The 22,338-nt window shown below is 42.8% G+C and overlaps 1 protein-coding gene across 3 annotated transcripts in view; it reads right to left on the bottom strand.

Moving 5' to 3' along the window:
- Positions 1 to 4,160: 4,160 nt before the first annotated feature.
- Positions 4,161 to 22,338, bottom strand: part of st3gal4 (ST3 beta-galactoside alpha-2,3-sialyltransferase 4) — a 29,613-nt gene continuing 11,435 nt past the window's right edge. For 2 of the 3 annotated variants that reach the window (XM_047594013.1, XM_047594011.1), the window contains exons 2-12: positions 20,546 to 20,608; positions 18,427 to 18,498; positions 17,057 to 17,138; positions 16,656 to 16,745; positions 15,229 to 15,326; positions 14,836 to 14,899; positions 14,420 to 14,515; positions 10,606 to 10,795; positions 10,017 to 10,154; positions 5,305 to 5,457; positions 4,161 to 5,194 (exon numbers count right to left, since the gene is read on the bottom strand). In XM_047594013.1, coding sequence (XP_047449969.1) covers positions 5,105 to 5,194; positions 5,305 to 5,457; positions 10,017 to 10,154; positions 10,606 to 10,795; positions 14,420 to 14,515; positions 14,836 to 14,899; positions 15,229 to 15,326; positions 16,656 to 16,745; positions 17,057 to 17,138; positions 18,427 to 18,448 — 1,023 coding nt within the window. In that variant the 5' untranslated portion in view covers positions 18,449 to 18,498; positions 20,546 to 20,608 and the 3' untranslated portion in view covers positions 4,161 to 5,104. Of the gene's footprint in view, positions 5,195 to 5,304; positions 5,458 to 10,016; positions 10,155 to 10,605; positions 10,796 to 14,419; positions 14,516 to 14,835; positions 14,900 to 15,228; positions 15,327 to 16,655; positions 16,746 to 17,056; positions 17,139 to 18,426; positions 18,499 to 20,545; positions 21,931 to 22,338 lie in introns of those variants that run through there. The other variant, XM_047594012.1, reaches the window with a different exon arrangement.

The following is a 22,338-nucleotide window of genomic DNA, read 5'->3' as shown; positions in this document are numbered from 1 at the left end:
AGTGGACCATACAAGAACTAAAGCTGTCTTGAAGGCAAAGGGTGGTCTCACCAAATATTGATTTGATTTAGATTTAGTTAACTGATAAAAATAACCTATTAACACTAGTAATAGTAGGCTCCGTATGGTCAAAGCTTGGGCAGGTGCTCAAAGTAAAATCCACATAATGTCCCAGAGCCAAATATTGCCCAACATCATTCGTAGAGGATCCGAGCATCATGTGTTTCTCAGGTAAGAAATGCACATGCACCAGGCCTTACACATGATTTATGAAAATGTCTTTCATCAGAACGGACCACGTTCCTCCATTACTCCGTGCTCCTGTTCTGATGATTACATTGTAGGTGCTTTCTCTTGTAGACACGGGTCAGCAAGAGCACTTTGACTTGTCTGTGGCTATGCAGCTATACACATCCATCCACTTGCCCATTTGTCCTGCCTCTAGCACAATTTAGAGGCCAAAACCTCTACTTGCTCCCTAATATATAGCACCCATTGACAGGATAATCAGTATAGATCACTTCATCTGTCTGTCTGTGGTCATAATGTTATGAAATCATATCATGTTTTGTAAGAATTGGATGCGTTCACAGCTAAAATAAATAGCCCTCTAGCATAAGATATTCCTGTGGCTGCCTGTGAGGAAACAATGCTGGCATGTTAGCCTTTAAATCAGCTGAGTTGGCTGACCTTTCAGACAGGACACCAGATACATGGAACCACTTAGCATAAAGTGTTCTGACTTAGCCTGTTTCTATTTTTTCCGTTTTGTTTTTTTCATTTTTTTTTTCATCCATTGTTGCTATTTTTGACAGCTGTTCTCTTCAGTTACACAAGAAAATGGTGCATTGGATGCTGAGGGTTTTTTTTTCTATCTTTCAGCATTAAAGCCTTCCTGCACGGAGGAACGGATGGAAATCATACCGAAAACCCCACATGACATGGAGGCAGTACCCACATGAGAGTCAGAAATGGGGCTTTATGCGGGAAAAAGCAGAACAAGCACAACTCACACTAGAGAAAAGCTGCTTATCTTTTTTTTTCCTCCCTCTCTCCCTCTCTCCCTCTTTCTTCTGCCTCACTCTTCTTATTTCCTTGCTCCCGGTTCCCATGGTAGTGTTGTGTTTGCTTGAGCACCTGACTCACGGCGGCTCTCTGGGCTGTGGGGGTGTTATCAGAGAGCCAAGCCAGATGCCCTCTCCCTAGGTAGCCGGCTACATACTGTACCTCTTCTACCTCTTCCCACACATACTGTCCATTGGCCCTCCTTACACAGACACTGTAGAGACAAATTTGGTGTTCTGTAGTTGTTGTTTTTTCAACAATCCTAAAGAAAAGGGAGGCCTCGGGGGTTTCCATCAGATTACTACACATCTGACGTCATCAATGAATCAAACAAGACAACACACGCGAAGCCAGTCGGAACCAGCGATGACTTTCTGTGGCTCGTGGCACATAAAATGAAATTGTCGCTCACCGGCATACAAGTAATAGCCAAGATTTGATTTCATTACTCAGTTTTAATATATTTTTCTGCTGTTATAAACTTATTAGATGCACTACTGCTGTGTCAGATCAGAGTATGCAAAATTCTCCTGCGATCTTTCGGAGGATCATGAGCTTTAAATTAAGATGTGGCACTGGCGGGCTGAGAGCTCTGTGCAGAGAGCAGATGGTGTAATGAGATGTACTGTAATAACAATCGCACTGTCAGAGCTTCTGCCTGCATGAGACTGCGCTTACACAGTGGCACAGCAATCATCACGCACCATGTGTTTTGTTTTTTTGTTTCTTTTCTGTGAAATTGCTGCATTGTAATATCCGAGCCAATGCATTCGGGGGTCATAGTGTGCTGTGGGGGTCAAAGCTATGCATTTCAAATGAATCTTTTTGTTTAGTGTAGCTTTTAGGCTCATTAGGTCACCATAACATGCGCAAATGGGCTCTCTTGGGGTTCGGTTGATGCAGCACAACGTAATCAGCAACAGCGCTAAGAGTCTGATTCACACCGGAGCTTCGCTGGCTAAAAATATATAAAGTAACTGTAGTGTAAGATGCTGCGGTTAACTGCACAACACAGAGCTGTGGCACGCTGAAACACGCTGTGGACTTGAGGAGGGAGGGGGTTCAAAGGTGTGCTTACAGTACAATAGATGCTCCTGAAAAAGTGTGGCCTGATTTGCAGTTGTCATATAAACAGCCCGCAGATTCAGATAAACCCAATTATGTAACACCGTGCCATGTAAGGGAAGTGAACATGTCACTGGGCGTGACATGACGGGGTGTCCCATATTTAATGAGTCAACACATTTCACATGAAGCGTCCAAATAATTTCATTAAATGTCCAGTTGTGCAAAATGTGCAAAATGTGTAAAAATGCTGGAGGCTGATCAAACACATGTGTGGCCGAAGCAAGTGTGCAAGCATGTCAAAAACAATGTGGGAAGGGAAGTGAACACGTCACTGGGCGTGACATGACGGGGTGTCCCATATTTAATGAGTAAACACATTGCACATGAAGCGTCCAAATAATTTCATTAAATGTCCAGTTGTGCAATGTGCAAAATGTGTAAAATGCTGGAGGCTGATCAAACGCATGTGTGGCCGAAGCAGGTGTGCAAGCATGTCAAAAAAATGTATGCGACACTTGAACTTTTTTGAGCAAATGAGGAAGGAGGTGACAATGGGTGATTTTACAGTGAGAGACAATACCCTTGCCTGACATAATGGTGGCTCTCATTGGGCTGGAAAGGGTGGGTTGCTCGTCGTCGGGTTGAGGTGCAACCAGATCAGGTAACAACGAACCGCTGTAGTGAACTGCATGTATGAGAACTCTCACATGCTGCACAAGGGATTGCCCTCCTTATGGGGAACATGCAGGCAAAACAGACGGAGGGATAAACACAACCTACAGCTGGGCTTTACGACGGCGGCATAAGTCCGTGGTAGTAAAAAGATCCCTCCGTAGCCGTGTGGTGGATTCAGCTGGTACACTGGCACAATACATCGTGCTTAACGGCACCATCCTTACTGTCCGACCTTGAGGAAATGTCTGCATCACAACTCAAGTTATTTTACATTTCCTTGAGATTTTAGCCCAGTAACGTAACGCACGCGTGCACCAGAATATAAGAAATGTGTTACGCCAAATAAGCTGCTTCTATTAAAAGCGTTTTACACATTTGACTGTGCATTCGTTTGACTGAACGTGCAACAAATGTCTCCCGTTACTCTGATCTGAGCTGATGAGTCGGGCCCTGTCACAGCAGATTTGGTACCACAGTGTGAGCAAGCTTAGTTTACATATGCCAGGGGCCCAACTCCGTTCACGTCAACACGGACAGAGTGCCGTGTACACAGAGAGCAGAAACCATCATTAACATGTCCCTAGGAGCAATGTGTGTTTGTCATTCTCAGTTATTGGCCCTGTGCAATTTCATGACTTTCCAGATGTATAGACTGCAAATGTTCTGTAGCACATGTACAAGTGCTGGTTCCATTGTTACCGTTACTGCCAGGCACTTTAAGACGGGGCTGCTGCATGACTGCACCATGTGCAGTGCAGTAGATTGCAAACTGTACATTATGCATGCAATAGAAGCTCTCTGCCATCTAGTGGCGAATAGTGATACTAAAATTCATGTCAAACTCCATCCACCCATCCACCCTTCCCTCCCTGGAATCAATGGAATGTAAGAGAACACCAGGAGACAACTCATACATCTACAGGGAGCACATGGAAGCACAGAACGTCTCCAATCGACAAATGGGCTCAAACATCCTTGCTGCGACGGTGCTAGCTACTGCATCACTGCGCCACCCAGTCTCAAACTCACTGCAAGCGCATTTATTTCCATCCACCATCCATTCCGTCGACTAATACCAGTTATCCTGTAGCGGTGTACACCCTGGACGGGTTACCAGTCTATCACAGTGTTAGCGTAGAGAGACAAACAGCCACTCATGCTCACATGCACACCTAAAATTAGAATCATCAATTAACCCAACGAGAATGTCTTTGGAATGTGGGAGCAAGCCAGATCACCCAGAGAAAACTTTCTAGCTCCCATGCCACAGTGCTAACCACCAGCCACTTCCAAGCGGCAGAAACATTCAATCGCTTATATGGAAATAAATAAGTTAAATCACAATCTCATCATTTTGAAGTCCTTTTTGGTCACATTTTAATTAAAGAAAAAAATGTATTTCATTCTGTACATCACAAAATATCCAGTGGTATCATTTGTATCTAAAAAAACCCACAAACAATTCAATAAATTAAACGAGCAAAATACAGGATGTATTTCCAGTCCAAGATATCTAAAGTTACCATTTTTTTAAGTTTGCGAACAATACATTCTTCTTACTTTTAAACTTAAATGTATATTGAAAGTGAATCCCCATAAAGTCACACACTCTGTAGTGTAAAACAGAGTTGAGAAGAATACATTGTGTGCAAATGGAAAATGAATCTCAAACCCTGGTGAGTGTACTTTATAGAGAATTAAAGTAGGCTTATTCATTTTCAGTCTCATTGATATACATGAAATCCGTGGCTCTGAAATTTCTGTAATTTGAAATGTTTGATTTCTACAGTGCGGGAGCAATAAGCCCACGCTATCACAAGGACGTAAAAAATGGAATACAATCAAAGCCAGGAATTATCCGAGATCGAACGCAATCAGATGTAACTTGTTTGCTGGATTTTCTCACAAAGAGACCACTGTGTCAGCACATTCATAGTTCGTCTCCCGTGAAGTTCTAAAAGTTCAAAAGCTGCAAAAGTACAGAAAATTTTGCAAAATTCCCAGCAAATACACCAAAGGCTACACTAGCAAAGCACAGCCTGTTGAGAGTCGCTGTTCATTTTTTTTTTCTGTTTTACAGAATATAAAGTGCCAGGGAGGTAAAAGTTCAACAGTGCTGTGAGTGCGACTGTCGTGTCATCAAGTCATGAATTAATAAACCAGCAAACTGTCCCATATCCCACCACAGAAGGCACATTAATCTCTGATTTTGGTCTCGTGATCAAAACCAAAACCAAATTAAAAAAAACATTTGGCATTCAGTTACTTTTTGGGATGAAACTGAACTCGAAAAGCATCATGAGTGCGGGTGCAGGTAAAAAATGGCCCCCGATTCCTCCAGTCTCTTTAAGGCTTCTGCCTCGTGATTGAGGTCGTGGTAAGAATTCTGAAAAAAAAAAAAAAAAAACAGAGAGAACAGGGAGCATCAGTATTCAGAGAATTTAATGCCAACGTGCATGTTCAGACACAAACTGCATTTGGAACATTTGTACCCACCTTCATAGACCTCATGGTGTCGTAACCATAGTAATGTATAGGCTGCCTGTGGCTCTTTATGCTAGGGTATCCAAATCCAGCAACGTGGACCACATCACAGTAGTTGAGAGCAACAAAGATAGCCAGGGTGCCCGTGGTAGGATGCACTGGATTCTGGAACAAACAACAAGTAATGACAGACTACGGCAATGATTCTCCACACAAGCTGTGCGTGCAGCGCTTGGATCAAACTGCAATAAGAAGAAGGCAGTAGGGGCAGATGATATTCTGTGTGTGGTTTTTCTGTTTTCAGCAAAGGCTGATCACACGTGGTAAGCCTAATAACCGCAGAAATATGTACTGTAGTGCTATTTTTAGGATAATCTATTTTGTTTGTTTGTGTCAGACTACAGAAGGTTAAGGTCTCCAGCTGTAAATAAAGCTGTGGGAGTTTCATAGCGTGCTTATTAGAGGAGTAGCCCCCCAGGATGTCCTGTGATTATATACTACAATCTCTACATTGCTCCTAGTGGCATGTCTCTCTCCACCTGAAAGAATGGAAACATACAATGAGAGTAAGCAAGTGCATGAGCGTGGTGAGACGTTAAATGAAAGCAGTTCTACCATGCGAATGCAGACAGTACAGTTGGTGAGTCATATATAAGTGTATATGAGCATTCACATGAAAAAGCTGCATCGGTGGCGTAGTGAAAGCTAGAGATTGAAAAGTGAATGAATTTATCTAAATCGACCACTAGATGGTAGTAGAGAGAAACAAAGATTGCTGCAGCTGACCTTCATGTGCAGTTGAGCAACACAGCTGTGGTGCATAATTGAGTCTAACGACCTCCCTGTGTTACCTCATGTGCATCACGTACCAAAACCACCTCAATGTTGCGGAATGTGCAGCATTTCCGGAGCATCCCAGTCACGTGACAAAAAAGGCGCACATCAACATTCTGAAGCGCTCATTTCCTGAAGAGTCAGTCGCTCACGAAAATGCGTGTGCTTTGCACGACGCGGGCTTCTCGCTGCATTTAATTCCCACAACGCAGTGGCACCTTCTCTCGCCGTCTCAGCCTGCCTCTTCCTAGCAGCACTCAAAGGCCTTGGACGCTTCAGAGAGAAAAAATACCGCACACTTGCAAGCGTCGTCCTGTAGATTGTCTGTTTTCAACAAGCTCACTCGTGAAGTGAAGCTCTTTTGATGCCAAGGACAAGCAGCGTTGCGTATTTTGCCCTTGATGTTTCAGAGCGTACGTGAGTACTGGCTCGCCTTGACTTCAAGCCTTGATTGCACATGAAACGGAGACAAAGTGCAGCGGCACGCCTGAGAAAGATATGACAACATCTCCTTCACTTCAGCAGATGGTGTTTGACAACCTCAAATTACACGGCCTAAATGGAAGGGTTTACTTTGGCGGGAGTTTAGTGAGAGGAAAAGGGAGAGCCAGGGACGGGTATATGTTAGTGTGCGACCAACAGCTTTCTGCTTCATCTACAAAATCTGAGATTTGTTGACAGTCCTTTTAATTGTTTTATGGGGATCGGTGACTGGATGGCACAAAACAGAGAGGTCTGGCAAGCAAGCAAACTGAGATCAAACCCCACATCTACTATACCCATATTTGTTAAAGTTTAACTTTTTGTTCAAACTGTTTCATTTCCACTCATTTAGTTTAATCATGAGTAATCAGTTTTGCCAAAGAGAGTTTTACCAAAATGTAGTCACTAAAGCTCCAGCTAGAATAGTCTACATGAATCGAAAACAAGACAGAGGAATTGAATTAATTAGCTCCACCCCTACACGGCCTGATGGTTAACATCTTTACCATGTGCCGTTTCCCATCACTTTCGCCTTGTTACCCACCACGTCTCAACTGTCGCTGCTTTGAATGCATCAAAACATATCTTGAATGCACTATTTGAATGCATTAGGTTTTAAGGGGACAACACTACTTCATAAAACTCCTTCAAACCCAATAAACCGAAAGCACAAATCACCCACAAGTTGAACAGTCTGAGCCTGCCTGAGCATTACAGCTGGTTTTAGGGTTTATGCCTCAAACGTTACCCATCCAGCTGACTCTTGAGTTTAGCTCAAAAACATCCATGACTTTTGCTAACTACTGAGATTAACTGATGCTTTTGTTTGACAATAATCACCACAAAAACCAAGCAAAAACAAGTCTCTGCAAAAATATGTCCCTGTCAGATCAGCATTCAGTAGAACCAGTAGAACGGCACCACCTCCAAGATGAGGGTTAAATATGTATTATTAGCTCTGTAAATGGAGGTTTTACATGAGATTACATGAAGCCAGAACCCAAGGTTTCATTAAAAACTCCCCTCATGACATGTCCCAGCTAACTAAATCTAAATCTAAAAGAGACTGTAGTTTTTAATCACAAGACATCCTGGTGGGTTACCTCTCTAATAAGCACACTGTCTAACTCCACACAGTTTATTTCCAGCTGGGGAACTCAACCCTGCACAAAACAATAAGAGATTATCCCAAAAACAGACGTAAAACACACATACCTGCAGTTTTTGCCATGTGTGAACAGCCTTCGCTGCAAGCAGAAAATTCACACACCAAACATTCACACAATCACGCAGAACAGAACATTATCAGCCCCCACTACTTTCTGCTTGTTTATGGAAAAGCAGGCACGAAAACTAATGTGAGATTTAATGAGATGAGACGCGTTTGTTGTGTTGTCCCCGGCTGGCTCTCTCCGTGCACAGAGGTTTCACTGTGTTGTTTGCTACTTCCAAGCATGACTCTGTGAATGATTATCCATGTTCACAGAGGCAAAAGAGAAGAATCATTTCCACATGACCTCGAGAAACAAGAAACTCTCCCCACCCCTTTCAAAGACACAGGGTACTTCTCAAAGAGCCTCCTCATATTCCTCTCCTTTTTTGCTTTCCATATAATCACTGGTCTACATGGCAGTGTTTACTACCAATATTTTCTCGAGCTTGAGAAATTATCGATTGCGCAAAACATTTGACTTTGATCAAACTTTCATATCGTGTTAACGTTTGAATTCAGTTTCAGATAAAAGGTGCATATAAATGACTTTGACTTCATTGATTTTTCAGATGACAGCCATGGAGGAAGCCAGCCCCGGCTGCAAACATTGTTGCCGTTGATACCATCTGTACCCGAACAATGGCCTCTCCGAAGCTTTTAATTATGTATGAGGACATGTTAGAATAACAACCCGCTTCGCTCTAAAATCTGAGCAAGTTATGAGCGCTGTGCCAGGTTTGTAGCCTACGAGACCTTGGGCCAAGCGCAGTTTGGCAAAAGACGTGTAAAGGTGTACAAGTCAACTGTGGTGTGAAAAAAGAACAAATGTCCTTTCACTTCTGCAACTGCACTCTCTTTTGTCTCTATTCTTCTGGCTTACAGAAGTGTGTGTGTGTGTGTGTGCACGTGGGTGGGTGGGTGTGTGTGTGCGTGGGTGGGTGGGGGATGCGCGGGGGCATTTCTTTTTTCATCGTGCACTTTGAGAAAAAAATAAATGTCGACATTTCCAGGGTGGGGGAGGAGGAAGTGGTTACATGTGTGAGAGAATGAACTCTATGAGTGCATCTGCTGATGGTGTCCTGCCCTTATTGGCAGGGTCATTAACAGAGGGGGGAAATATAAGCACAGAAACACAACACAACTGAGAACATCTTCTCCCTCCTTCTGATCACCTTCCTCTCCCTCCAGCCTCTAAAGAGAGCCCACTGGAGCGAGCCCGTTGATTGCCTGTAAGATCGCCGCCTGCGCACACGCAGCAACCTGTTTGTGCTGCGACCCGACAGGGTAACACTCTTTCAACAAAGAGGAACCAGGAGAGCGAAACAAGCAAAAAACCAAAACTACACTTGGCCCAGGGCCCACGTCAGGGAACCATCCCCACTGAACACACAACAAGCTCCACTCAGCAGATGGGATGCAGTGGGCCAATAAATACTTCACTGTTGCACGAGCTGCAGTCCAAGTGAAATCCCACAGTGTTCAAAACTCTGATCTGCAAAACAATTGCCCTGCGTCACGTTCACACATTGCACAATCGCTGCTCTCCCCTGAGCTGGTTTTGGTGTATGTATCCACTTTTCCTCTTTGGGTTTCTGATGATGGGATTGGTTTATCCTTAAGTTTGACTCACTGAGCCAAAAGTTGCAAAATACGCTCATTGATGATCAACTAAGCCTCGGGATCGAGGGAAAACTAACGGGAAGGTCATAATGTGGAACGTTTTTCCAGAGAAGACGGCTATAATCAGTTTTGCTGAGAAGGAATACTGGGAACTGTCCTACAAACAGCATCTGGCTGAAATTTACACAACATTTTGGCTTACCCTCAAAAGCCAGTTATTTCCCAGTGACATGACACACTTATCCTGTAACGAGACGCCAGAATAGCAAGCAGAAGCTAATCTTTATTGTGCAGAAACCAGATCCACAGAATTGCTACTGGCCTTCAGCATTTCCCCTACAACATTTCAACAGACGTGCCTCTTCCAATAAACTGTTTATCACAGAGCTCGTTAGAGGAGCAGCGTCTAATCAGGACGTGCCATCCTGCCTTGATAACGTTCATGTGAAAGTAGTGCACTGCAAAATGAGGAGGAGGGGGAGGTGCTCAAGATGGTGAACACAAAGGTTTTCATGGGAAACTTGCGATGGAGATTCTCAATACTCAAAGCAGTTAAGTTTAAGCGACTACTCACCTGTTTACTCTTGGGGTGCAGAGGGATCTGCAGGAGTCTCTCTGCAGTGTGGTGCAAAAAGTGGGGGTCCAGCACTCTGATTTTACTGAAGTCACCCAACCAGATCTGTGGAGGGGGCTTCCAAAAGCCTTTCCTGACCTGGAATAGACACATGAACAGACGCAGGTTGTCTCAAAACTGAAAAACTATGAAAAAAAAAGGACAGAAAGAGAGGAAAGTATTGCTATTTGTGGTCAGAAGAAAGAGTTCATTTACGCAAACGTAGCTGCAATTTAACCTATGACTCTCGCGCTTCTGGAGGCAACTAAATCGATGTGCAAATTAGCGGGTAATGACCCTGCAACTATTAGCGGTTCGAAGCCGGAGGTGCCGGGAGCAAGAGAGTGAAGAATGTCTGCGATGGAAACTACATTTAACTCTGAAGGGCACTGGCATCACTGGAGTCGAACCTTTTAAGTATTTGTTCCTGATATGGGTGACTGGTAAGAGAGTCTAAAGAGAAACAGAGTGCGTTTATGTGAAGCAGAGAGAGGGATAGATGTGTGTGTGCGTCTGTGTGAGAGAGTGTATTCTCACACATATCCTGTACCCTCTTCTCATTATAGAGGATCTCTTTGAGCCACCGTAGATCTTGCTGCTTGAAAGGCACCAGGACCATAAGAGTGCTGGGCTCATTGTGCAGTGCAGGGTTGTAGGAGGCTGACTCAGGGTAGAAGAATCTCATGGTGGTCTTGTTTCCCACATCCTCCTCATAGCCTCTCACTGGTGCGTCATTCAACCTGAGGCGAAGACAACATGAAACATTTCAGAAAAACATTTCCTCAAAACCCTTTTTGAGGTTTGTGTGTGTGTTTTTGGTAACTATGCACTCATGCCATGAGCTTGAGAGGTAGAACATTAAAGGTAAAAAAATCTTTGACGTGCATCTGAATCTCATTATTGTGTCCACCCTGACTAATGGGGCGTGCCAACTTTGCACTTGCCACCACAAGTTAAACAATTGGAGCAAACTGCTAGTTCAATGGGTACAGTCGCAATAATGAATGCATTCTAATAAAACAGTCCTGCGGCTAATTATATTATTATATTATCTTCATGAAGCTATTCAACAATTGTTTAAAATAACAGAGGGCTGTTGATTCAGCTGTGTTTTCATTTTGAAGGCTGTGGTTTGTAGTACTATTGAACTTTACAATGGTGTACCAACACATGTTTCTATTACTTTGACAACCCCAGTTTAGTCCGCAGGCTAGACTAAAACCTCCTCTAAATAATCTGATGCGGTTTCTACATAAACCGAACAATAGAATAGCCATGAAGGGGGACTGTTACACAGGCGTACCTAATGTTTTGGCAAGATAGTGTTAAACAGGCAGAAACGTAATGAAACCAGAATTTTGTTATTCTGTTTCACAAGTCACAAAAATGTCCAAAAATGTTAAAGACCTGGACATCTTGAAGATGTTTCGCCACTCTTCTGAGTAGCTTCTTCAGTTTTAAAGGACTGGTGGGGAGTTGAGGTTTAAATAAGACACTCTGTGGTTGTAACCCATCACAAACTGGCACGATTAGTCCAGTTGCCTTTCCTTGGTTCGGCCGGGGTGTGGCGCCCCCCGTGGCTATGGTGGTTCTCTAGTCTTGGTACCCATTCGCCCCGCACTGGGGTGGTGGTTCTCGGGGGCCTGGTCCCCTGACCCAACTCTGGGCCCTGGTAATGGTCCCACTCATATTTAGGGATGGCCCACATGCACGTGTGGTGTCATCTGCCAGCTTGTGCTGGATCACATCAACAAGACCTCCACTGTCCTTCCTTCCACATCCTCTCTGTCCTTTGTTCTCCCCCTCTATTCACTGAGGAGCAGCACTGCCCTCCCTGCCACACAAGGTCACTCCACTCAATAAAGATCAACAAGGTGGTTCCCAGGGAGGGCCAGTGATGGTCACACACACGCACTGAAGTAATAAAATATTCAGACTGTTTATTGAATGGGCGTATTGCAAATGGACTTCAAAAAATTTTTGAGTGATTTGACAACAGAAGCCATCACAATGAAAAAATCTTACGTTTGTATTCATTGAATACTGAATAGCCCGTGGACTCATATTGAAGTAGAGCTTATCACACCCTGACCTAACCTTAAACCCTGAGGAAAGCAGTTTTTCCAAGTTCTCACTAAGTGCCCTACAGAGCTAGGGAACATAGTATCCTTTTTCATGTTCCATATGTTCCATATGCCATAATAGGGTAAATGTAAATGTAGGGAACATATGCCCCTCAAAAAAACAAACATCCTGCATTTGTTGTTACATATGAAGCACAGCTCTTCATCATGACTTGAAAGCTACTGTTCAGCTAATGTCTGTTACATGCATGAGACAAGAAGCTGTGTTACTGACACAGGAGGCTGCACATCAACAATTTGCTGGTGAATTTCATTGTCTAAAGTTATACATGGAAAAAGATTGCATTGGTTTTATACTGAATAGGCTACACTGTCATATCTTACAACACACAGTGAAGTAGTACTGTGAAAAAGATAGTGGCTTTTGTAACGCACAGGAAACCCCCTGCAGCTTCCTTTGTGTGACATACAACAATATGTATTAAGGTCGTAAACATAGATTTCATTGAGTTCTTCTCTCCACAGCTCTACTTAAAATTACTCATGACTCCCTGACTGCTGCTGATTCCGGTTTCCTGTCCATCCCCATCCTCCTCGACCTAACTGCGGCCTTTGATACAATTTGCCACTCAATCCTCATCAACAGACTCTCCGCCATTGGCATCACTGACACACTTCTCCTCTGGTTCAAGTCATACTTCTACGGCCGCGTCCACTACATCAAGGTCAACTCCCACTGCTCCCAACCCTTTCCTGTCACACCCGGTGTTCCCCAAGGCTTGTCCTAGGACTCCTCCTTTTCCGTATTTACATCCTTCCCCTTGGCCACATCCTCAGAGAATCAGCTTTCACTGCTATGCCGAAGACACCCAATTATACCTCTCCTCCAAACCCACCTCACTCCCCCCCCCCTCATGTCCCACCGTGACTGTTTAAAGGAACTCCAGCTCTGGTTCACACTCAACTTCCTAAAATTAAACAGTGACTAGACCGAAATCCTCCTGGTTGGCACAATATCTACCCTTTCCAAATCCCACTACCCCTCACCAACTCCCCAATTTCAGCCTTCCCCGAGGTCAAGGGCCTTGGTATTATTCTGGATTCCACACTTTCACTACAGCCCCACATTAACCAAGTCACCAGGACCGCCTACTTCCACCTTCGCACTCTCAACTGCCTTCACCCCTCCCTCACACCCAAATCCACCGCCTTCCTCATCCCTCCACATATATTCTGTTACATGTTATGCAGCTGACGAAAACATGCCTTAACATAACGTGGGGAACAAAAGTTGCCTGCAAGGAGTACAATTACAGTGTTCAATGGGCTTCCATCTGAAAACGCATGTGTTGTGATGCTTTAAAAAAGAAACCCTAACACAACACCTTCAACAATTGAACAATTCAATCCTTGACCAATTGGTAAGCACAGTAGCACAGACTGAGGCCTTATTTGGTTAAATGATTAGTCTGCACTTCGGAAACTTAAGTCTGGATGGGCTTTTAAGGAGCCTAGCTCAGTTTCTAAGACAGAACCGGCCCGGTGACGTCAAACTCTCAGGCATGCACTGAATTCTGAACGTCAATAACCTTACTCCATTTGGCCGGGAAACCATTAGCTTTTGAGAAGAGAGGGAGAGATGTGAGGAGGGAGGAGGAGGAGGAGGAGGAGGAGGAGGAGGAGGAGGACTGGTGGGTGAGGAGAAAAATGCATTGTGACCAGGCCAAATTCTGGCTGTTTGAAAGAGGCTTATAAAAACTCAGAATGCATGTGCTCATTCCAAGGCTTTAAAGTCAGATTTGCAAAGTGCCTTTGTCCCTGAATCAACTTACTTTCTTCTCTTGTGTAAGAAGTTGATTTGACACCAAACTTTGCTAATTGCTGAGTTGATGACTCTGCATCAGAGTCACATGGTTACATAGTTGGATACTGTCCACCCTTAGTCTACAGCCAAGTGAATTTCTATCCTGCTTTCTAAATAACCTCCACACTCTTTAAGGTCATGTAGCAAGGCTCTGTCTGTTCTTAACTTCCCAGTCCTAGCTGTCCTTAAAGAGGAGGTGGTTCTGAAAACATCTGGGTTTAATATTATGATATTTTTGAGTCAGAAAAAATATAAAACAGGAAAGTCACTTCTTGATAAAACCCTAATTTGGATTGGAGTTTGAATTTTCTAAACTTTTTTTTTTTTTTAATTCTGCACTCTCATGGTCAGTGCATCAAAGAAGAATATGAATAATGAATATTCATTGCACAAATTTAAAAATAACTCACGCATACCGAATGACCACGTCGTACTTGTTGATGATGCTTCCCAGGGAGCTGTTTTTAATGGCGAAGCCGTTGCCTATTACTACACAGGTTCTGCATTCAAGGCTGTGGAGAGAAAACACGGGAGAAGTGCACAGTTGAAACATGGCAATTGTCTTTTAATGTTCTGAACAATCTCAAGCAGCACAGCATTTTAGAAACACAGCCCCCACATGATCCGTTCTATAGTTACGTGGCCAGGAGATATGTTGCATTGCTTGTTTGTTTTTCTCACTTTGTTCAAGCAAATCCTCATATAGCAATTATCAGTCAAATAAAATAAATGGTCATATCGTAAAACAAAAAGGAAACAACATAAATTAAATTTTCAACAATAACATGGTGACCTTTAAGCTAAGTTGGTCCAAGCTAGAATTCACACCTACTTTTTGATGTTGGCAGGAACCTGATAATTTGCTGTCACAGCGAGAACTTTCAGTAGCAGCAGCTCTGGGAGAGAAAGTGAGAAACCGTTGGAGCTTAGACATTACTTGACAACTTTGTATGCAGAGCTTCGACTCATAGACAAACTGCAGTTTAGTGTTTCACTTATAAGAAGATTAGGGTTTCATAAATCAGCTTTTATGACTCCTAAGTACCGCGGATCTCACCATGTGGTACGTAATGATAAAATCAATCTGAGAACAGAATAAATGTTGTTTTAACATAATTTGCTTAGAAGTATCAGTTCAGTAGAAATGGGAAAGATATAATGGTAATCTGTAAATCAACCAGTGAGACATGTGCTGAGCAGTGGATAGCGTGCAAAATCAACATACCACTGCCCTTAATGCCATAAGGTAATGCCAGCTTTGACAGATGCTCCCGCCAAAAGAAATCCTCCAGTTGGAGAAAGAGCTGCGTCTGTCTGCTAATGCTGCAGGAGAAGTGTCAGAGCAGGAATTAGAACATAATACTGCGCCGTGCGAGGCTTCACTGTCCAGATGAACCGCAGGAGACTTTGCGGCTGAGAGGGCACGGATATGAATGAGTTTCAACACGGCGAGGATGAAGAAAACTGCTTCTCTAGCGAAAATAAATATCAAACCACACAGTAGACAATGGCAACTGTGCTGCCAAAGAAAACGACTTCATCACTTGGCCTCAAATTTACCAAACGTTCTGCTATCCATTAAAGCAGGTAAACCAGGCTCATTATAAGAAAATCGGCCGTTTACATGATGTCATTCAATGATAATTTCCCCTCATTAAAACCCTCCGCTGGCATTTCTCTGCTGAGAAGAAGGGAAGGAAAACAATAACATTTGCAAGGCCTGCGGAGTGAGATAAATGTGGCAGGTTGTAATATGTGAAACAGTTGCTTTTCTCTGTTCGCTGCCTTCAGACTCCAGCTGTTTATGACCTACGGTCTTTGACAGTGAGCCCCTTAGACATTTATTACTCTCGTGTGCCAGCTAGCTGTCCGCAGGAGATCGGGATAAACCTCCAGGGAGGGGTCTAATTAGAGAAATGTCACTGAGATTTACTGGAAGGTCTCCTTGTGACTGTAATGACTGATGTGAAAAGCCAATGAACCGGCAACTTAACACAAACTGTATTTTTTCTATCTTTTTTTTTTTTTTGCTGGGGTAAAACGTAAGGATTGTGAATGTGAAATGTTTTTAAAGGTCAAAGGGCAGCCAGAGGAAGGTCTAGTGGGCTGAAGAAACAAACAGTGACCCTTCAGTCGTTCAGAGCGAGACACACAGATGGAGACCACGTCACATTTTTGAGGAGACCAGAGCCCAGAGAAAGGCGAGCAGATATACAGCTGAACAAACTGATGATAGAGAGAATTACACAAGATGGGATTCAGGAATGTAGAACAATGATCGCTTAACAAAACAAACTATTGTCCACCTCCAAGGAACTTTTATCAAGAGCCCATTCTGAGTCACTGTTGGTTTTGATATTTAACTTTCCTTCTCAGCCATTTCATCAAGACATTCCACTCGAGTGACTGAAACTTACTGTAATCTTTATTTAGATGGAAACTCTCTTTTTTTTTCATAAATATATAATAATGAGCTCTGTTCTTTCTCTCAAAAATGTGCTTTTCCTTCGCGCCTGGTAAAGAGCAGTTCAGTTTCAAGAAACCTGGCACCTTATGTTCAAATAAAAACGTTGGCGTACCATGCTGCTTTAGTAAGCGCTCCCCGTCAGTTCGTTAAAAAAAAAAAAAAAAAGCAAACGTGCCATTACTCACTTGAAGTTAAGGCTCTCCCACTTCTTCTGGGTTAGCCAGCCGCCACACAGCGACTTGCTACTGTTGGGAGACTTGCTGGTGCCTCCGTAACTGAAAGACAGACGATTACCACAGCTGGCATGAAAACTGCTGCTGAGTCCAAATACAAATGCGATGTGCCTGTAACTGAGTCCAGACCGCTCAAAAAAAGTGCAAGAATGGGCATGTGCGAGGGCCACAGCTGACCAGCAGCTCTAACCGCTTGATGATTACGAATGGTGGCTGTTTTCTTAACTGTTAATGACTCACAAACCCCAGGACTTTAAAACATTTCTTACCAGAAATGGGCTTTTATGTGACTGTGTGACCTCAGTAGGAGAGTAGCTAGGAAAGAGTGAAGAAAGAAGTGTGTGTGTAATTACCTCTGAAGTATGGCATAGGAACAGTAGTACGTGACAAAGGAGATGAAGAAGAGGAGAAGTGGGATAAGCCTGAGGCACCATGCTGGATGGAGTAGAGACAAAAACAGAGGAAAACACATACAAATTAAAAAGTAGGATCATTTTACTGGTAACATACCTCTAGCACACATTTATTGTCATTGATGTCAAATAAACTGCGCAAAAAGTGTCAATTAAAACCCTCTCATATGTGACCTCATATGAAGCAGGAGTACAGTACAGGTACTGAAATTAACGTAGAGAGGAATGCACAGGTTCACAGGAAGCTGTCCACAGTGTTGTATGGCAACGTGTAAAACTGACAAATTAGGGAAACTCATTTGAATCTTCACATAAGTTAAATCCGTTTTACATAACCGTCGAGTTTTGATGAGACGTTCGGAAAAACTGGAGCCGCGAGTTTGATTTGATTGTGACCAAAATTGAGCTACTGGGCGCGTTCTGGAAAACTCCTGCTGAGCGGTCCTACGCCAGGAAAGCTAACCATATCATCATTAAATTAATTTCAAGAATGTTCGTATTCTTTTCTTTCCATTCCCATACTGACGAGCATTGTGGGGGCCAACAATGGTTTGCTTTTGAAGTTTTTGGCAGATCATTATGACGGGAACTTGTAAGCTTTCCTTTCCCACCACCTGTACATGTACACTTAGGAGAATAATGTTGATGGGCACTTAAAAGAACAGTTTATCTAACTGGGAAGTACATTTTGAAATTACATTACTGGTAAATCACTGGTAAATTACATTACATTTTTGAAATTTAGCTTATAAGCATGCACGGATGTCTGTCCACTCAATATGAAGTTCTATCAGCTCACCACAAAGACTAGAAACGCAGCAAGCCAGCAATCAACGTCTCATCCTCTCAGTGAGGTTTAGAAGCATGTGGTTTTCATTCAGCCAGTCAGAGTCTGATGTGTAAGGTCCACCTCTGCATGAACACTGAGCATAACTGCTTTATTAGGTACCAGGAAGAAGAGGCCTAATGTTGTTGAATGTGATATTATGTATGCCGACAAATGGTTGAATCAGCACTCATGTTCAAGATGTAAATACATGTTTACATTGGTTTCAAACTTAAGGGCAGGGAACCATATATGTTAAATTCATTAATCTTGATTTTCTCCATGACAATTAAAAATTTTGAAAAATAAATAAATCACAAAAACAGTTTCCTGATGTCCTACAATAACACTCTAAGGCTGAAATTTATAATTTGCAAGTATTTCAATGAGTGCCCTGTAAAGGGTTAAGTGTCGATAGGTGTTTTACTATCAAAGACAGAAGCACTGGATTGAAGAATTCAAAACCTTCGGCAAAATAACTTACTTTTAGTTGCCTTCTGGGACATCTTCACACCCTTCCTGGTCCTCTCATGTCTACACAGTGCATGAGGTCATCCTGGTGACAGGCAAAGAAAAGAGAAAAAGTCCACCTTTCTCAGCAACTAAGTTGAAATGCATCTCATCCACTACACCAAACACTGGAGGGGAAGTGGAGCTCAGAAGATCTTTTAATGCCTTTTAACAACTAAGCTACTATGACAAGGCAATTTATTTCGCGCAACATTAAAGTCTGTCTAAGTCTAAGTCCAAATAGCATCTTTTTCATCTGAGGCGATGGTCTGAAAGAGGAACCACTGTGAAATGAAACACGTTATACATAGTATGTGTTACAGTAAGCACGCTTGTAAACTGGAGATGTCACGCTGAGTAAGTATGGCGGCATTTCAATCAATAGCAAACTGAAGAAGTGCACAGCTGAATGTCCATTTTAAGATGTGGGACAGCACATGCATTTGCTGCAGTCCAATGACAGTAACATAATACTGCTGTAAATCTCATGCTCGCCCAGACTTGGAGACAGGAGTGGAAACCACATGATTGATTAACACTACCACAGGGATGTCCTGAGGATTTCACTCTGATGTGCGCCACTCCTTTATGACACAAACTTGTCATTTCGCAGCTTAAAATATGATATGACACTGCTGCCTTCTAATTCAGCGTGTATCTTTTTGGCGCTACAGTGGATGGAGTGTGTTTCATTCTGAGTCGGATGTGAGGCTGCATTTGTTTCTACAGTAATTGTTTAGGAAACTATGGAATCACTGCAGAATGCAGACAGAGGCAGACTTTAAATGCCTATGTTTTCCTTTTAGACTTAGACTTAGACAGACTTTAATGATCCACAAGGGAAATTAATTGATCATAGTAGCTTAATTGTCATAAAAAGATAAGTTCTTACACAGCTGGATAGAATACGGAATAAAAGAAGTTCTGTAGCGTTCACTATGGAAGCAGAGCTGAATCAGTCTGCTAGAGAAAGAGCTCCTCTGATCCTCTAGTGTTTGGTGTAATGGCTGGGGTGGATTGCCCATAATGGAGAACAGTTTATCCAGTATCCTCCTGTCCCTCACTTACACAAACGACTCCAACTCCCTACCGATCATATCCAGCCTTCTGGATCAGTTTTTTGATCCTACTGATGTCTTTTTTGTTGGTTTTACTCCCCCAACAAAACACAGCAAAGTACAGGGCACTCACTACAACAGACTGGTAGAAAGAGTCTAGTAACTCACTGCACACATTGAAAGACCTGAGCTTCCTGAAAAAGTAGTCTACTCAGGCCCTTCTTGTACAGAGCACACTGTTGTCCCTCCAGTCCAGCCTGTCATTCATGTGGACTCCCAGGCCCTGGATGGTGATGGGCTTCACTGGTGTCCTTTTCCTCCTAAAGACCATTCCCTTGGTCTTGTCCATGTTCAGGACTAGGTGGTTTGCCCGGGACCACTCCACAAAGTCGGCAATCAGTGTCCTATACTAAACCTCCTGTCCATCTCTAAGGTAGATAACAGCATCATCCACACCAACATGAGGCTGATACGCAAACTGAAGAGGGTCCAAGACAGGGGCCACCAGGGGTCTCAGCTAAGCCAAGACGAGTCTCTCCAGGACCTTCATGATGTGTGACGTCAATGCAACCGGTCTGAAGTCGCTGAGGCCAGATGTGATGGGCGTCTTTGGCACCAGCACTATGTAGGATGTTTTCTGTAGCAGCGGTATCCTTTTCAACTTCAGACTCAGGGTAAACAGGAAGTGCAGGATGCCAGTCAGGTGGGAGCCACAAGTCTTCAGGACCCAGGGGTTTACACGCTCAGGGCCTACTGACTTGACTTGCTTCACTTTCTCCAGCTGTGCTCTCACCTGGCCAGGTGTCACAGTCATAGGGATGGTATCCTCGATGGGAGTTGGGGATGGAGTACAAGTGATAGGAAGGAAGGGGTTGATGGCGAGTTGTGAATTGGCCACCTGGGGGGTGGGGGGTTGGGGGGGTGAGGACGGCAGGAGGAGATTTTTTTCACGCTCTTGTTTTATCTTTTCCACAGAGCTTCCCAGGGAGCTGCACAGACACCAGATGTCAAAAAAAAAAAAAAAAAACATCTCACCTTTTCCCTCTTTCATGTCAAAACACTGTGTCCTCCAGGGATCTGATGGGCCCGGTGTTCTCCCTGTGGTAAAAACAAAGAAATAATCAGACATATAAAAGCTCTTGAAGAATACTGCAACTCCAAAGTTTTTTTGTATAACATCCTGGTTTTCTACTTTTTTTTTTTTTTTTGGTTTTCTACTTAACTCTGCACTTGTATAAAATTGCATTTCCAAGTCAATTTAATTAACCTAAACAGAAACATGCATGGAAGTTTATTAAACTGCAAACTACAAAATGATTTTTCTTTTTTTTCTTTTATGTCTGTTTTTTATTTTTACTGGTCAAATGGGAACTTCCCTTACTTATCTCTTTATTCTACTTATAAAACACTGATAACATTGTGTTCCTTGGAATTTTACTTGCTCCATTCTGCTTTATTATCTATTTTTATTTGTTCCTTTCCTGTTCCTGTTCCTTGTATAACATAGTATAATAGTATGCAAGCTGTCCAAACCAATTGCCCCTGGTTGGATTAATAAAGCTGTCTGAATCTGAATCAACATGTATCTTTTACATTTCATTTACTTATATAATTTATAAATAATTAGAATTAATGCCTGTGCCAACCAATTAGAAGAGTATTTTTAAATGTCAATGTGAAGCTGATTGTTGATCAGCTCATCTTCAGCTCATTGCTGCACTGCATGAAATTTTGTTCCAGTGAAGTGGCAGCCTCTTGAGTTTCTCTGTTTGCTTCACATAATGACGACTGGAAGTTGAGTTACTCATACAGAGAGTTAATAAATGTGGATAAACAGTTATTTTCGCTGAAATCGCTGAAGCACCTGACATGGAGAAGAAATAGGAGTAGACATTCATGTGAAAAAACAGAATGTATATAAACGTGTTACTCTGACTGAGATCAGATCAGAGTTCTCTTTACGCATCTTATGTGCACCATAAGTAGTGACACATTACGTACGAGACTAAAAAAGAGAGGAAGGAGAAAGGAATTTTCTCCGCATGTCTGGCCACTGAGACATGTGAACAAGGAGATTCATTTCAACAATCACAGTTGTTGCAGTAGTTACATTTCTGGGAAAGTACACCATTATGCTACAGCATAGCATCACAGCATCTGTACATCCAGAGTAGAAATGACAAGCAACTATAAACCTACTTGATTTTTAAATTAGACGAGAGTTAGGAGGAATCGGGCTTAGCCAAGATGGCAGCGCCTGTAGCCACAACCTTTGAGCTTCAAAACTGCACAAGGGGTTCGCCCATTTTCACAGTCAGCGAGTATAAGCATAACATATGCCATGTTGACATATGACATGTTGAGAGAAATCATGAAACCTGTTTTGTCATGCTCACAGGGACCTCTGACCTTCGACAACCAACTTCTAACCACTTCCACCTTCAGTCCAAGTGAATATCTAAGTCAAATTTGGAGAAATTCTGAAAATATTGCATTTATCAAAACAGACAGAAACTCGTAAGCTGGGATGGACAGATAACCGGAAAACATAACGATTTTGGCTGTAGCTGTTGCCAACATAGAGGCATAAACATACCACACATTGTCTGGTTTTCAGCTTCCAAGAAGATTTGCAGATTTCCTCTGTTGTAAATCACTGTAAAATGGCTTTTGAAAGTGGACATCTAGTTAGACAGCTAGGATGCCATCATGGGTTTTTTGTGTCATACCGTGACCATTTTCTGATTTTATAGACGGAACAAGCAAGTGACTAATCATATAAGTACCTCAGTTGAAACACTAATGAAAATAATTGTCAGTTGCTGCCC

Source organism: Mugil cephalus, chromosome 9 (genome assembly GCF_022458985.1).
Source record: "Mugil cephalus isolate CIBA_MC_2020 chromosome 9, CIBA_Mcephalus_1.1, whole genome shotgun sequence".
Classification (NCBI taxonomy): domain Eukaryota; kingdom Metazoa; phylum Chordata; class Actinopteri; order Mugiliformes; family Mugilidae; genus Mugil; species Mugil cephalus.
Note: the sequence above shows the minus strand (reverse complement) of the source record. Positions and strands in the feature narration are given on the sequence as shown.